This window comes from Centropristis striata, chromosome 13, assembly GCF_030273125.1.
Source record: "Centropristis striata isolate RG_2023a ecotype Rhode Island chromosome 13, C.striata_1.0, whole genome shotgun sequence".
Lineage (NCBI taxonomy): Eukaryota > Metazoa > Chordata > Actinopteri > Perciformes > Serranidae > Centropristis > Centropristis striata.
This window is the reverse complement of record NC_081529.1, coordinates 14,464,023-14,481,355: the sequence shown is the minus strand read 5'-3', so window position 1 is coordinate 14,481,355 and position 17,333 is coordinate 14,464,023. Positions and strand designations below refer to the sequence as shown.

At 41.2% G+C, this 17,333-nt stretch overlaps 1 protein-coding gene across 4 annotated transcripts in view; it reads left to right on the top strand.

Annotated features, from left to right (window-relative positions):
• Positions 1 to 12,285, top strand: part of hoxb3a (homeobox B3a) — a 66,872-nt gene extending 54,587 nt beyond the window's left edge. For 3 of the 4 annotated variants that reach the window (XM_059347728.1, XM_059347726.1, XM_059347730.1), the window contains 2 exons: positions 5,989 to 6,707; positions 10,489 to 12,285. In XM_059347728.1, the coding sequence (XP_059203711.1) occupies positions 6,119 to 6,707; positions 10,489 to 11,357 (1,458 nt within the window). In that variant the 5' untranslated portion in view covers positions 5,989 to 6,118 and the 3' untranslated portion in view covers positions 11,358 to 12,285. Of the gene's footprint in view, positions 1 to 2,782; positions 2,867 to 5,988; positions 6,708 to 10,488 lie in introns of those variants that run through there. The other variant, XM_059347729.1, reaches the window with a different exon arrangement.
• Positions 12,286 to 17,333: the final 5,048 nt, after the last annotated feature.

Genomic DNA, 17,333 nt, shown 5'->3' with positions numbered 1-17,333 from the left:
CCGGCGTGCTTTTACAAGTCAATACACACATGTAATCCGCTCTGCTTATTTCTCCACATGCACGCCTCTTCCCACACTGTTGCTCAATGGAGAGAGAAAAAGAAACAAAGAGACAAAAATAGCTGATGCAGGGTGGTTTTTTTGGTTAATGTTTGAGCAGCAGTTCCCTTCAGCCCGCACAAAAGATGGTTGGAAGGAAAAGTTGCAGACAGACACATTTCAGGCTCCCACCTTCCACCTACACGGAGCTCATCCTCTCATTTCAGCAGCCCACAGCTACTGCTATCTGTTTTAAAGTTGGGCTGTTTACACACACACACACACACACACACACACACACACACACACACACACACACACACACACACACACACTCACACTCACACGCTGCTGGGCGCGAGAAAACTCATAAATCTTACGTAGCCATAAACGACAGGGGTAGCGTCCTGAATAATAAAAATAGAGGGAATGGGAGAGAGAGCTCCAGAGACAGAGAGAGAGAGGGAGTGTGTGTTTGAAGATGTATGTGTGTGTGTGTGTGTGTGTGGGGGGGGGGGGGGGGGGGGGGGGGGGGGGGGTATGAAAACATATTAAGACACCTTTATATTTTCATTTCCATTTTGGTCTCACCTCTCAGTGTCTCTTTCCTTCTGGGTTTTGTTGTCACTCTTGCTTTTTTCCCTCTCTTTTCTTTCAGCCTACTTCACCTCTTTCTGCAAATGTTGTTGCACTTAGTTCCTGTCTCTGTGTTTTCTTCTTTTAAAAAGACCTGGGAGTGGAGAAACCAAGTTTTCATTCAATAGCCATGCAGTGTCCTTACAGCTGCTGATGTCACATATTATATGTTTATTATTAGTGTTGTACCTTTTGTGTCAGTTCCCTCTCTGCCTTGTTTATTTACCATTTTCTTTGCTATAGTGGCAGCAGGGGGAGACAAGGTGTTGAGATCTTAACTATGTATCTAGTTTCAGGGAGAGCTGCAGGAGTGGCTCTTTAAAAAGATTATATTATAATAGTAAAATCACCTTTCTGGGAAATTCAGGGAGAGAGGGGAAAGATCATGCTGCCACATAGATGATCCAATTAATTCACCAAAATCTCCACAAAACAGATGAATGATAAGTGAGTGGTAAATTTGTACTCTCCATTCATTCACTAAACGTATAGGTCTGGCTCTTTTAGATGTAATGCACAGTAACATGTACAGAAATGGTATCATGAAGATACATAAAATATGAAAAAAATATAAACAGGCTGTTATATCAGCCATTGGGAATATATTTGATATGTTAGCATTATGGGTGGGAAATGAGTGCTGAATGGTGCTTTCAGCTGTTTGCTTGAGTTTTGTTTTTGTTTGTTTTTTGGGGGTGGGGGGTACAAAATCAAAAGTAATAATCTTAATAATGTTGCCAGATCAGGTCACATACAGTGTCTGTGGACACATTCTTCTGGACTGCACAGAAGATGGATCTTATACCTGTAATTTAAACAAATTTAATATAATCTAAACGGTACTAAGAAAATGAAACTTAGGCTAATTCTAGTTCTTCTGCTCCTTTCCACACAGGCCAAAACGAAATATCATAGTAAACAAATAGGCTGCAGTTACCCACATCTGGGCTATAGAGCTAATATCAGATGTCTGTGGCCCACTATAATTAGAAATGAAAGAGATAGACTACACACAGGAGACCCAACAACCTGTTCTTGTATGATGTAAAAGTTACGCCAAAGTTTAACTCTTGAAAAGAGTCAGTTGTGGGTTGTATGTTATAGACCATGTTGATAGGCCTATACTTAATTGTGAACTAATGGCGCCACCTCAACAGTATAGCCTCCATGCCTGTTTGTAGCATGCGTGTTTCTGTTTGAGCCACTAACATTTGCATAATCTGTGAGTGACGCTGAGGTGTTTGATGGGGAATCAACGCGTCCGTGAGTCAAGCCCCGCTATTTCCTCCGTTACACCCCCGTGAGTGTTGTTCCTGATAGCCGGACTTGTTGTCAACAACATAATGAGAACACATACCGGGATACGACCTCCACAATTACTCCCAGGCCTACTATAGGCTCCCGCTGCTGCTACTGCTGCTGCTGCTGCTGGCCGTTTGGAATAACACTTTACAGCCTTCCAAGAGAGCGAAGCGAGGCGGGAACACAGAGCCAAGACAGAGAGGAAGACACGGGGGGAGAGAGGCAGGAGACCTGGGCAGACGGGAAGAGGAATAAAAAGAGGAACATGCGATGGGGTGACATTGCGCGGCGGAGCTGCTCCTCGGAGGCTGTCTGACTGAGCGACACCAGCTTGGAAAAAGCAAGAAATTTGAGGCCATTGTTATCAGGCAGCGGCGGTGCAGGCAGCGCTGGTGCTGGTGCTGGGGCGGAGGGTGGAGGGCGGGTTGGGGGTGGGGGGCGCGAGCAGGCAGGCTCCCGGTAAGCTCGTTCAGCTCGTGCGCTAGCTTGCCTGCCTGTAGCCGAGCCTATATACACACTGAGCCCGTCCGGTAATTCTGCCCGGGTATCGAGCCCCCCCAGTGACGTCTTGAGTCCGTCTAGCTCAGCCGTTCATGCCACACGGTGTCCGGTTCGCCGCCCACGCGCAGCCCGGTCCGCCGCCGCCGCCGCTGCTGTTGGCTCGTGGAGGTGTTGTGGTGGTGGTCGCGAGCTCCAGTCTCAGACAGCACCGGAGGAGCAACGGGTTAGCGGAGAGAAGAAAGAAAACGGAAGAAAGAGCGGGCGGATTTGTTATTTATTTATTTATTATTGTTATTGATTGCCTAGTGAATGTGCGTGAGGACTAATCTGTGATGCGGTGTTGCTGGGTCCGTACCGGACTGGACCGGGACCGCCGGTGCTAAAGAAGGTAAGGAGCATCACCACCGGCAGGCAGGCCAGTCGGTAATGCACGAGCTCAAACAACACACCAGAAATAGGCTGCAGAGTGTTTGTGAACGGCGGAGTGGCTGGCTCGGTGATTTATGGCCCGTATGACTTCAATCCCGGTTCAAGAAGAGTTCACAATGCTTTAAGCTGCCGTAGCTACCCGCCGCAAGCAGCCCCCCTTCTCCTCTCGGCCTTCCATCTCTGTCCCCTTTCTTTCTCTTCTTCACCCTCTCGTTTCTTCTCCTATTCTGTCCATGCCTCTTCCTCACATATAGCTATTTATTTACAAAGCAATGGCCGACCATTTTTCTCTTATGGATGATCTCCCTGGTGGTTACCTACTTTCTTCCCATGGGCCTCCTTTTTTTATTATTTGTGCTAATATCTGAATTATTATTTCACACTTAAATGTTTAAATGCTATTGGGCCTAATTTTACTCACACATTTGAGCTTCACTGTTTGTTGATTTCAGCCTAAATCGAGGCCATGAATATGGCAACAATAACTCTGATCTGGCCAATCTTTTATTGTTTATGGGCTCGGCTCCATGTAATTGGCCCCTCGCTCTCTCTCTCTCTGTATGTGTGTGTGTGTGTGTGTGTGTGTGTGTGTGTGTGTGTGTGTGTGTGTGTTAATGGGATAAGGAATACGTGGATTGCCCAAGTTAATGCATTCTCTCTCTGTCTCCCTGCCTGCATAGCTCTTCTCATGGCAGGCGCCATTTGTAATTTTATATCCCAGGATAAAACACAGACACTGGACACCAGTGGCCGACCTCTCCATCTCTCTCTCTCTCTCTCTCTCTCTCTCTCTCTCTCTCTCTCTCTGTTGTTTTTGTTTGGGTGGCTGTTTCTCTGTCAGTGTAAGTGGATTATTCAGGGAGGCGTCTAGTAAAGTTGGTGATTGTATTAAGCTGTAGCCCTACAAGCAAGGGGCAGAGACATTACGTGTCCCGTTTAATGGCGATACAGCGATATGATTTAATAACGTATTCCTCCTACACTCACTGCCACGGCCTCTCTCTCCCTCTCTTCCTCTCTCTGCTTGGGACTATTCCTCAGAGTAAATAATTAGGATTCCAGCTTGTCTACTAGAAAGATAAATGGCTGACATGTGTAACGTGCTGAGAGCTGGAGTAGGGCTGGACTGTCTAATCACAAAAAGAATAATAGTAATAGCCTATATATTACTAGGCCTATAATATATATATATATTACTAGCCTACATGTAGCATAGCCTATATATAACCTAATTCTGTTCGCAATAGGAGTTTTTGTTTAGGGATCACGTCCTGTTGTTATGGTTTTAATTCTATTCTATCTTTTAATAATTGTGGAAATCATCTATAGGGCCTATGCCTAAATAAATAAATATTATTAACATAAAAACATATAATAATAAAAAATTCTGAAGCCCAGGCTACATTAATTATACCATACAAGTAGACAACATAATTCAAGATTTTTTTCTTTTTCAGTTTTATTTCGTCTCCTTTTGTCGCTAGGTGTGACATCTCAGGACAATTGTTGTTTGGGCCTATTTTGTTGTTGTTTTCCCCTCTATTTTCGTTCACAATGAAACGCGTAAATAGCTTTAATGTTTAAAAAAGATTTTAGGTGGCTGGTGTTGCAGGAGATGTAGCCAAATAACGGCAGAGCTATCAGACAGAGGCTCAGAGTGTCAGATGGCCGCTTCATCTCCGCTCCTCTCCGTTAAACATTTTATCTCCAGAGGAGAAATGAATGCCAGGTGCTCTGTCGCGCCTGACGCGCCGGCCTCTCGCGGCCAAAGGCCCACCCCAGCAGTGAGCTGATGGAGGGAGTCTATGGGGGCCCTCTCTCTCTCTCTGCTGTTTTTTTTTTTCTTCCTCTGTTTTTCCCGCGGCCGTGATAGAGCACTCGACCCTAATGAATCACTGACTTGTGAAGCTTCTTCCGGGGTTTCTTTGTTTTTTCCCCACTATCCATCTATCTATTGTTGGCCTCTTTTGTCCCCAAGTCCAAGTATTTTGTTCATTTGTTTTATTTTTTCATTTTTATTTTAATTGCATAGCCTCGGCATATTAACCAAATAGAATAATATGGAAATGATCTACCCTGATAACTCAGATTTGCTAAAAAAAAAAAGAAAAAAGAAAAAAAGAAATATCCCAGAGATTCTAAAGCAGAGATATTTGAATTTGCATTTTTTTGCATCATTAAAGGGCTACGTTTTACTTCGTTTTAATTCTAAAAATCACAATTACGTCCTATAACGTACCATGTTTCATTTACACTGTAAAAACCCTACTGTGTCCAAGAGTAGCTTGTTATTCAACAGCAATGATCATGTATACACTCCTGAGTGAGGTAACAGCCGAGCAGACGGAATACAGTAAATCATATGTGGAAGGCAGAGGTTGACAGAAATAGGCTACCTACATCAGTCAAGGAGGGAAATATATACAGGCCACATTCACTGACGCCATTACACAACAAAATGTCACGTTCAGCTCGAAAAACAGCAGACATGGTGGGGTAGTGCTTTATTATTATTTAAAAAAACAACATCATAATTCTATAGGCTATTAAAATTAATTAAACCTATCGAATGAATGGAAAAGGATGACATAGTTATGTTTAAAACAATAATAAAAACAGATTTCTTTTTGATTTTATTCTGAAATTCAATGAAGCATTGTCATGGTCATTGTAGATAAATTGCTATAAAACAAAACAAGAGTAAGAATAATAACAAAAACTAATTCTACAACCATCACCACAATACAATTAAATTATTAATAATAATAATAATAATAACCTAATAATAATAATAATAATAATAATAATAATAATAGAAAAATAATGATAACTTGTATTACTTTACTGTGAATTAACGTAATATTTCTATGGAAATGTAGCATTATTATATGCATGTTTGCGTGTCTGTGTGTGTGTAAAGAGCATCTGCAGGCTGTGCACTGGGCGCAGCAGGGTGGGGGAGGGTACAAGGGGGGTGAGGAAAGAAAAGCAGTGGTTTCTATTCATGTCATGGTGCCTTTCATGGGAGGAAGATGGATTTATCTCTCTTATTTCTTCATTCTGCCTCTCCTAACCTTTTAGGTCAGATTGCAGGAGACCGTTGGAGAGACACCGTCACGTGACCCCCGGTACCAAATGGTCTTCCGGCAGTGGCTCTCAACAAGGACCGGAGCACAAGAAGAAGAAGACGCCGCCGCCACTTCTCTCGGAAATGCAGAAGACAACATACTACGACAACTCCTCTGCGCTCTTTGGTGGCTATTCGTCCTACCAGGTGCAGGGGGCGGCAGCGGCAGCCGCGGCAGCCGCCAACGGCTTCGGGGGCTACGATGCACCGGTCCCAGTGTCCCACCACCAGCCGGCCTTCCAGTCAGCGACCCATCTGGACGTGGATTCGTACCAGCGCTCAGCCTGCTCTTTACAGTCACTGGGCAGTAACAGTGGCCACCAGCAGCAGCAGCTAGCCAAGACCAAGGAGCTGAATGGCAGCTGCATGCGGCCCAGTCTGCCGCCTGAGCACCACCCAGGCTCCCAGGTGTCCCCTCCACTGCCCCCCAACCCCAGCAACGGCAATACTGGGGCTCAGCAGCCGGGGGGCAGTGCTGGGGCCTCCTCGGTCTCTAAATCAGGCCCCAATAAGTCATCGAATTCCTCTTCCTCCACATCATCCTCCACATCGTCCTCCTCCTCCTCACTGCCCCCCAACCCGACCATGGCCAAGCAGATCTTCCCCTGGATGAAAGAGTGTCGACAGGCGACCAAGCAGAAAAACTGTTCACCCAGCAACAACTCTGGCAACGGTGTGTTAGACTACACCTGTCTCTGTCTCTCTGTCTGTCACTCCCACAGCACCACACAAACAACACAGCCTTATTCTCTCTCTCTCTCTCCCTCATTTTACTGCCTTCTTTTCACCTATTATTTCTTCCTTCCTCATTAACATCCCTTTTCCTGCCTTCTCCTTCCCATCACCACATCCTTCTTTCCTCAGCTCTCTTATCAACATCTTCTTTCAAGCTCCAGATCCCCTAGAGGATTTAAAAGGTCTCTCAGACCATTATGGCAAAACAGGTTTCCACAGGCACCGGTTCAGACAGGCAGCTAATCAAGCTGGTTATCTGAAGCTGCTCTGGTCCAATTTAGGCATGTAATATTGCTTTAAAATGAACTAAAGTGGCTGGTGAGCTGGATAAAGCATTTATGCATCTCCCTAAAAAACATGTTAGCAGGGAAGCTAAAAAGTATGAGCTTAAAATCAAAACCTATTCTATTCTGTTTTGCATTGTCACACTAAATGTACAGTCATGGAAAAAATATTAGACCACCCATGTTTTCTTCAATGTATTGTTCATTTTAATGCCTGGTACAATTTAAGGTACATTTTTTTGGACAAATATAATGATAACAACAAAAATACCTCATGAGAGTTTAATTTAAGAGCTGATATCTAGACATTTTCCATGGTTTTCCTTCATAATGATTTTGGTTATTATTATCATCAAGAAAACTATGGAAAATGGCTAGATATCAGCTCTTAAATTCAACTCTTAGGAGGTATTTTTATTGTTATCATTATATTTGTCCAAACAAATGTACCAAGAAATTGAAGAAAAAGCGTGGTCATATCTTTTTTTCGCATATGGTTAAATCTCTTTAATGACTAAAGAAGAGGAGCCCTAAATAGAAAAAAAGGTTAAAGGTCAGAGGCATCCTGTCAAATATCCCTGCAAAAGCCGCCAGAAGAGTGCTAAGCAAATAAGCCAAAAGCAGGAAGGAAATATACATTTTTAATGACAAAGAAAACCTGTCAACCTTTTTTAGGAAAAGGAGAATTTATTTATTAATGTGAAATGATATGTGCATGTTTTTGATCCAAGATCTAAACACATTTTGTGCTTTATTTTTAAGAGTTGGGTGAATAGCACTGTTATGTTTATGTGTTAAGTGCAGAGCTGGAGTCAGGAGGTGATTAGCACCATAAGACAACTAATTAAAGTAAAATATGCTGGAACTATTTCTTGGCCAACAGTTTCCATGTGTAGTGACCTCATCACAATGCGGTCGCCAGGCTTTTTTTCCATCATCAGAAACTACTGGGTGGATTGATATTGTTCATCAAGAAATAACTGAAAACCACCTGAAAAAGAAACATAAATAGTGTAAGGAGAGAAAGGTAAACAATTGGTAAGAAAATGTATGACTTGAATATTATTGAACAAGGTCATATCAGTATCAGTTCAAAGCAACCATCAATGACACCTGAGCAGTCATGGATTTATTACAGAAACAGTCGGTTACATGAGAATCAGGCTCACCAGCTGCAGCTAATAGCCTGTGCACCTTCCTTTATTAATTTACTTTCTCCTCTTCATCCAGCACATCCTCTTCTTTTCCTTGCCCTCCACCCTCTGGTTATTACTTGGCTTCTGATTGCCCTCCTTCCTCCTCTCTCTGGCCTCTCTCTCCTCCTCCTCTCCTATTGGCACCTCCTTGGAATATTACCAGTGCAAATTTAAATGTCATGTACGATAACAGATGAATAGATTTTCAGAGAGAGGGAGAATGACATGTGGACATTTGAAATGGAAGATATTAGCAAATGGGGAAAAAATGCAACAGCATGATAAATTTGAATATCATCTGCATGTCTGATAACAGACAAAGAAAACAGTCGTTGAGGCAGACAGATATGTTATTAGAGTTATCAATGAGGAAAAGTATGTCATAATGAATATGAGTCTTATTCAAAAAGCTTTCACTTGACTGGGCCAAGAGTTGAGAATAGATTAGACTGTTTATTGATGAGAATTTGAAACAATCATTTTCTGCTCTGTGAGACAGATGAGGTGAGGTTACCTCCCTCATCTTTCTGGAGTCAACTGGTTATGCTGTTGAGAGAGAGAAAGTGAGTTGAGTGAGGAAGAAACAAGAGCTTTCTTTGAACTGTGCGGCATCATCTTATTATTAGTATGAACACAGAACAAGCATGCACATAGGAACATATCAGCATTAACAGCAGTAACAGAGGCTTATTGTGCAGAGTGAGAGATGGAAGAGGCACTAATAAGTTAAGCACTACTGTTTAGTATGGGATAAATACCAAGATGGAAACAGCAGGCCAGAGCCAGCAGAGAGTCAGCTGTTACATCCTCCCTTATCCTCTCCCTGGCTTCCTTCAGCTGTCCTGTCCAATATAGGCAAACACTATATATATATATATATATATATATATATATACACACACAGTTATGGAAAAAATTATTAGACCATTGTTTTCTTAAATTTCTTGTTTATTTTAATGCCTGGTCTAGCCATTTTCCATGGTTTTCATGAAAATGATATTGGTTATTATCAAGAACACCATGGAAAATCACTAGATATCAGCTCTTAAATTAAACTCTTATGAGCTATTTTTATTGTTATCATTATATGTGTCCAAACAAATGTACTTTTAGTTGTACCAGGTAAGTAATTGAAGAAAACAAGGGTGGTCTAATAATCTTTCCATGACTGTGTGTGTGTGTATATATATATATATATATATATATATATATATATATATATATAAATTTAACTTTTCAGCACTCAAATATGTGTGCTGAAAAGCTGGTTGTCTAAGCCTACATTTGACTGATAAAGGAGTCAGTAGCTGACTTTCAGCTTTCATGGCTTCACAAACGATGTGAAGCATCCAGTAAAATGTATTTATAACATTTTTGGGGTAGAACACTTTATTACAGAACTGATGGAAAGGACGTAAGATAATCATCAGCTGGTTAATTGTGGCTGACATATTCGACTACTTGAGCCCCTTTGTGTCAGATAACCGCACTTAGTTTTATTCCCTTAAACACGGCTTTAAAATGTAGTGACAGCAGCTGGCTGAGTGAACTCTATTGCTTTAAGACAAAATGATTACCAACATATTTACATTTATCACCTATACTCGTGCAGAGTGACTAACCCTGCACCAGTAGCCCAGGGGTCATGTAATTCACTCAGCATAAACAACAGTGGTAACAGCTGAAGTGTCTGATTCCCCCTCAGCTCTATTAGGAGTTGGTATAACTCTCACACACATGTGGGGAGAAGCTTGACTTTCTTCGGCGCGCTGATTGAACCGATTGCTGGTGAGCCTCGGTACCTGCTCACAGTGCTTGTGCTTGTGCTGCTGTTGCTGTGGGGGGTTTGTCTTTCCAGCCAAGATGCAATTTAGCTGCCCTCGGCCAGCACCGGGCCCTCCGTCTCTTAATAACTGCCACTGTTATGAAGTGTTGACAACTAATATCAAGGGATAATTCAGCCAGCATGCCCGGACCCCCCTCTGCTTTATTAGGAACCTGAATGCTTTCAATTTCCTCCAGCATGGAGCCTGAGCGTGTTTTCATCTCTCTGACTCTCTGGCTCTCTCAATTTTCCTTTCATCATCCTTTTACCTGTTTCTTATTATATCTTACTTTTTTAAAAATGTCCATTCTTTTTTATACATTTATACCATTTCCCCCCTCTTCATTTTCAAGTTTTTTTCTTTTTTTTTTTGTCTCTTTTGTTTCCCTCTAATCTTTACTCTTCTCTCCTCAGCATCAGGAGGAGCTGAGAGTGGCAGCAGTGGGGAGAAGAGTCCTACAGGCGGGTCATCGGCGTCATCTAAACGAGCTCGCACGGCGTACACCAGCGCCCAGCTGGTGGAGCTGGAGAAGGAGTTCCACTTCAACAGGTACCTGTGCCGGCCGCGACGCGTGGAAATGGCCAACCTGCTCAACCTGTCTGAACGCCAGATCAAGATCTGGTTCCAGAACCGACGCATGAAATACAAGAAGGACCAGAAGTCCAAGGGCCTGAGCTCCAGTTCTGGAGGGCCCTCACCAACTGGCTCCCCTCCTCTGACCATGCAGTCCTCCGCCAGCTTCCTCAACTCAATGCACCCTATGGGAGGGGGGAGTGGAGGGGGGGGAGGCTACGACGTCCCATCTCCACCATCCTTCGGCAAGCCCCACCAGGGAGTGTCTTACTCCATGTCCACTGCCTACTCCAATGTCCCTATGAAGGGCTGTCCTCCCCAACAGAAGTATGGCGCCCCAGACCAGGACTACGGCGACCCCCATCCTCACCACGGCCTGGTGCAGGCCACTAACGCTGGCTACGGGACTCCCACCAGCATGCAGGCCAGCCCAGTCTATGTGGGGGGTGGCAGCTATGTGGAACCCATGCCTGGCTCGGGGCCCTCCATGTACGGGCTAAACCACCTTGGCCCCACGCCGCCCCACCACCAAACCATGGACTACAATGGCGCAGGGCCCATGTCGGCCGCCAACCAGCACCACGTGGGCGGAGGGGTCCCCCCGGGTCCCTGCGACCCACCCACACATCCAACATACACTGAGCTGTCGGCGCACCATACCTCGACTCAGGGCAGAATCCAGGAAGCACCCAAGCTCACTCACCTGTAGCAGGTTTGGAACAAAATGACAACGTAGGAAATAGTGCAGACGAACATGTAACTGACTCACTAACAAAGCAACTAACATGTGGGGACACTGCTGCAACAGGACGGCAGGACAGACAAAAGGAGACAGGCAGGAGCCATCGAGTGGTTTGTCCTTTGCTCTACAGCTGTTAAAGGGCCGCATTCAGTGTTGTTTGGCCCAACCTGTTTCCGCTGCCTTCTGATTAGGGCTAGAGCTTTCACTGTTACCTCTAAAGTGCAGTTAGTTTTAATTAAACGTATTCCTGTTGCCAAAAGAGTAAAAAAAAGGCACATCTTTGCAGTGTAAAAGTACTGAAATCGATGGTAGATGCCAAGCTGGGACCAAACTTACTAACTTACTCTCTGCTACTGAAACCTTACATTGTCATTCAGGAAAGGACCCACCAAAATTTTCCCATTCAACACTAATTTATCAGTTTTATAACTTCCCAAAGGTTAATTTAACTTGCACATTCAAATCTGCTCAAGATTTTAAGGATTGAGAGTACACTATTAGTGATTTATTTATTTATTTATCATCTTAGAACTCTTGGGCTTTTTAACCCATGTTTACAAGTTTAACATGAACCTTTTTAGAGCAATTTACACTCTACTGTGAGTGTCCCAGAGGCAGCGAAGCATATTGTAAGCGTGGGAGAAGAAGTGTACAATCAATTGTCTGCCGTGGCCCCCTGGGGACACTGAATGTCAGAAAGCTCGTCTTGTGGCACTGGTGCAGAGACATATCGGCAGCTGTATGGTATAACAGGATCTTTGGTGAGCCTCATTGTTCAGTCAGTATTATTAGATTAATAATCTACAGCACAATCAATCAGAAAACAATACCATACTACAGGCATGAAAAAAAATTAGACTACCCTTGTTTTCTTCAATTTCTTGTTCATTTTAATGCCTGGTACAACTAAAGGTTCATTTGTCTGGACAAATATAATGATAACAACAAAAATAGCTAATAAGAGTTTAATTTAAGAGCCGATATCTAGACATTTTCCATGGTTTTCTTCATAATAACCAAAATCATTTTCATGAAAACCATAGAAAATGGCTAGATATCAGCTCTTAAATTAAACTCTTGAGCTAATTTATATATTATTGTTATAATTGTCCAAACAAATGTACCTTTAGTTTTACCAGGCATTAAAATGAAGAAGAAATTGAAGAAGACAAGGGTGGTCTTATATTTTTTTCATGACTGTATATTCAGATATTCATTCAAAATATTTCTCTCAAGAAATCATTTAACATGACATAACTCTATAAGCCTTTAGTATGTTATCTTTAGGATACTTTTTTGTGTGGGCGGAGCTAATTGCAGCAGTAGCTCAGCTAGCATGTTTTTATTAGCTAGTATGTGGTTTAAAATTGTACTTTGATAATAAAATCTGCCCCCCTAAGACACACACATATACAAACAGCTCTCCCGCCTGGTAAATGAAATAGTTGAGATTTTAATGGGCAGTTAACGAGGTGGTTAGATTTATGGCGCTGAGCTCTCTCCCCCTCTAGGCAACACATGTTGTTGTCAGCCGGGCTGAGCTATGTGGAGGGCTCTGCCTCTCCATCAGCCCGAGAGAGAGAGAGAGAGAGAGAGAGAGAGAGAGAGAGAGCAGAAATATATGGCTGGAGCTTGCAGCACTCGTCTTCCTCTGCACGAAGCACATAAAAACCACTGGATGCTCTTCCCTTCACTGTCTCTTTTTGCCTGCTGCCTACCCGTCTCTGTCCGTCCAGACTGAATCACTACTAACCCACCGTCTCCTGTCCTGTCTGTGGCAGCAGCACATGGCTTCTGAAGGAGGCAAAATTTCCAGTAATCCGCCACAGACCGCCCCCCCACACACACACATCCATCACCACACATGCTCTCACCACCCCTTACATCAATCTAACAGGGTTTAAGAAGCTGCACACTCAAAGGCTAAACTAGCTCCCATACACACACACATACACACACACACATCTGTGCTAAGCTAGGTTAGTTCATCACACATACACACACACAGCAATGCTAAGCTAGCTTCCTTTCGTTGTCACACATCCACAGCCAGGCTATGCCAGCTGTTGACATCTTTAAACAAACACATGAGAGGACATGGAAGAGACATTTTTAATGTTCTTATTTTAGCACATCATCGACACAGGGTAAATAATAAGAGTGGAGAACACTATTTATTTATGTTTGGGTGAGTTATTGCCCTCTCTCTCTCTCTCTCTCTCTCTCTCTCTCTCTCTCTCTCTCTCTCTCTCTCTCTCTCTCTCTCTCTCTCTCTCTCTCTATCACTTTGGAAGGGTTCACTGACATTAGCGAACACACAAAAAGTTCACATTTTATATTGTTTTTGTTTTGTTCTCACATATCTTGACTTTTAACGTGGATACAGGGTATATATTTGAACAAAAATGCATGTCCCAGAAATCTGAGCCGATGTGTATCACACATTTTTTAAAACTATACTGGGTATATTTGTTTGAACTGTCAGCGAGGGGAGTTTGGGGCGACACACAGCAGACTGTTTGAGCCAGAGTTCAAACCTGTGTGTCCTCGACCTCGCTACACTTTCTGCTGTTCGAGAAATAAACCTTTCATATGGTTTTTAAAAGTGCCAATTTACACAAAGGCTTTTCACATCTGGGCATCATTGTTGCACTTAGAGTTTACATTTTGATGGTAAAAGGTAAAAAATAATAATGAAATCTTATTTTGAAGACGGTAGGCCCTCCAATCAAAGCGTCTTTCGCCAATGTGTGTTCAAGTGAACATTCATATATAAATATTTATTTGTTATAGCCAGTTTAAAAAGACTTTCTGTTTTGTATTATTATTATTTATCCTTCATGTATTTATATTGAGAAAAAAATATTGTACTTTTTTAGTATTTACCTGTTATGAAAGAAAAAAAAAACATTGTGTTTCTTCTTGTCCATTGTACTGAAGTTACATTTTTTAGTTCTTGTATTTTAGAAGAAATAAGTAGTTTTTATGTTCCTATAATGACCCTTGTACATACATGTCTTGGCTTGTACAGGGAAAAAGGCAAGGGTGGGGATTGGTGACCCATCCATGCATAGTCGGAAAATTTAGACAAACTATTAGCTGGAAAAAAGAAAGAAGAGTCTTTTTGGAGAAAAACAACTTCTTTCTTTGTCCTTTGTAGCTCCTTTTCTTCCATTGTTGAGAGAGTTGTCTGTCGAACAATTCTTTAATAAAATGTTATGTTATTCAGAGATATCGTCAGTTTGTTTATGGTTCTCGGGTGTTTTGGTAATAATGATTATTAAAACATCATCATCTCAAAGGGAAATAACACTTTGCGACCTGTTGCCATGGCAACACACAAACAACATTTTGCGCTGCTGGCTGCCAGCTGTGGCAAAAATCACTATAAATATATGCAAAAATATTTGCACACCAGGATGAGAACTCAACAAACCTTTAACCCTCCTGTTATGTTGCGAGTCAAAATGACCCATTTCAAAGTAAAACATTTTTTTTAATTAGTTAAAAGTATTTTTTAATAAAAAAATAAAAAATGTAAAATAAAACTTACAAAAATCAAAGTCATGTAAATCCATTATATTCTATATGTAGGTCTTTCCAGTGTACATAAAAAAAAGTTGTAATGTGCATTTTTTTATGAAAACCGAATGGATTATCCTCATTGAACCATGATCTGTGAGAGGTAAAGAACACCGCTGCACTAAATATTGATTGAAATGGTTAGTAATGGCGTTATTAATGAAATATAAACAATGTTTTTTTTAAAAGTTTTTGACACTTTTGGATAATTAAATGTGCCAGGGGTCAAATTGACAAACAGTATTGCTGTTCCTGAGAAACAAACATTACAGGAGGGTTAAAGTATGTCAAGTTCTGTTGTGATGCATATTTTTGTTGAATATCAACTTTGAAGAATGACAAATTATTCTGAGCACAATTTCAACCTACTTAACCCTCTAGAATCAGTTAACCTCAATTATAAAAAAAAAGTGAGGAATCCCAAAACAAGACTACTTTATGTCAATGCTGAAAAGTTGTTACTTTAAATACAAAATGAAAAAAAATGTTTAATCTAAAATCATGTTAAGGAACTGTTTAAATCTTGATAAAGATTCTATGTGATGTATTGGGATGGTGTATAGGCTATTCTACCATGATGTGATGGGTGAGGATCTGGTGTCAGTGTTACTTCTTTCAGACAGCGTGTCTCTGGTTCAGGGACGACCTGACGCTCATGACACTATTGAATATCAGGTCAGTACCTAAGGCTAAAGCATGGCTTCACTGTCAGAAAACTATCTCAATAATCACATCTAAAGCTGGAGCGACATGTAACATGTCAGACATTTTAAAAAAAAGAAGTAATCTTTAGAAAAAACTTCCAACCTGCTTCTAGTTGCCTTTATGGCTGACAAACGAGACACAAAGAAGGAGGTAATTAAGCAAAGTAGCTGCAAGAGGAGACAAATGCTCCAATATCTGTTCTTCTGGTGGCTGCATTCATTTACTATAGTGATTAGCAGCACCAACGATCCACACATGCCAATGTCAGATACTGGGCTGCATCCCACTGAAGGTCAGAGGTCAGATCCAAGAACTATTCCTGAACTAAAACCTGATAGCTGAGTACTCTCTCTGAGAAGGAAACTTCAGCTCTGATAACTCCTCACTATTGGTCTGTATTCAGCGACAGAAAAACTCAAACTCACTCAGAACAAGTTTTTAGTCTTTAGTATTGCATCTGATCAGTGGTGGAAGTATTCAGATCTCTTACTTCACTAAAAGTACTAATACCACATTGTGAAATTAATCCACTACAAGTAAAGTCCTGCATTCAAAACTTACTGAAGTAAAAGTACAAAAGTATCAGCTTCAAAATGTACTTTAAGTATCAAAAGTAAAAGTACTCGTTATGCAGAAATGACCCACTCAGACTGTTAAATGTATTCTAAATATATTATTAGATTATTATTATTGATGCATTTTCTAAAGATAGGGCTCATTTTAACTATTTAATATAGGGTTAAGTGGTTTAATTAAAAGAAAATATGCATAAAAACTTAAAATGTATCAGTTTTTTTTATGTTAAATCCTGATCATTCTGACCTGAAAAGTAACTAAAGTAAAACATCCTAACTAAATGTATTGGAGTCAAAAATACAATATCTGCCTCTAAAATGTAGTGAAGTAGAAGTATAAAGTTACATATGTGGAAATACTCAAGTAAAGTACAAGTACTTTAAAATTGTATTTAAGTACAGTACTTGAGTAAATGTACTTCCACCACTGCATCTGACAGATTATATTTAAGTCTCACTAATGCTGGAGAAAACATGTAACACTCAATGAATCTATGAAAATGTGCTTTAGGAAAAAAAAATCAGATCATGATTGAATATGATAAAATAGATTGTTTGTGTTTAAGTGATTTGAGTGGCAACACAGCTGTTTGGGTATAACCCTAAACATGCTGCTGAAAGACACTGAAACTGTATCTGATCCCTAAACCTGGAGATCAATCTGTTCCTCTGCATCAACATTGCTCGCTTTATTGCAATCCTAATATTGTGCAGCCACTGAAGTGAACTGACATTAAATGGTGAGCAAGTCTATGATCTGTGGTTGAAAGCTCTGGGAAAATCTAGTGAGTGGAGGCTGGATTAGGATGGTTCAGACTTTTTTTTCTTCTTTTTTTTTTAAACTATTCAACTAATCGTCATTAACTATTTAATAATGTCTCCTTTTGAATTAGTGACTTCTTTTAACATTTGCCTGTTAATTTTCACTGCCTAGAATATATATATTAACCCTTTCATATCAAAAACTTGCTTTTGTTCAACCCTTTTCAACAGATTCAACTCGTGTGACCCAAATTGAAAATCCTGAACCAGAAAAAAACTGGAGAGCTTTAAAACACAAGTCACAGCTCAAATATTTAAC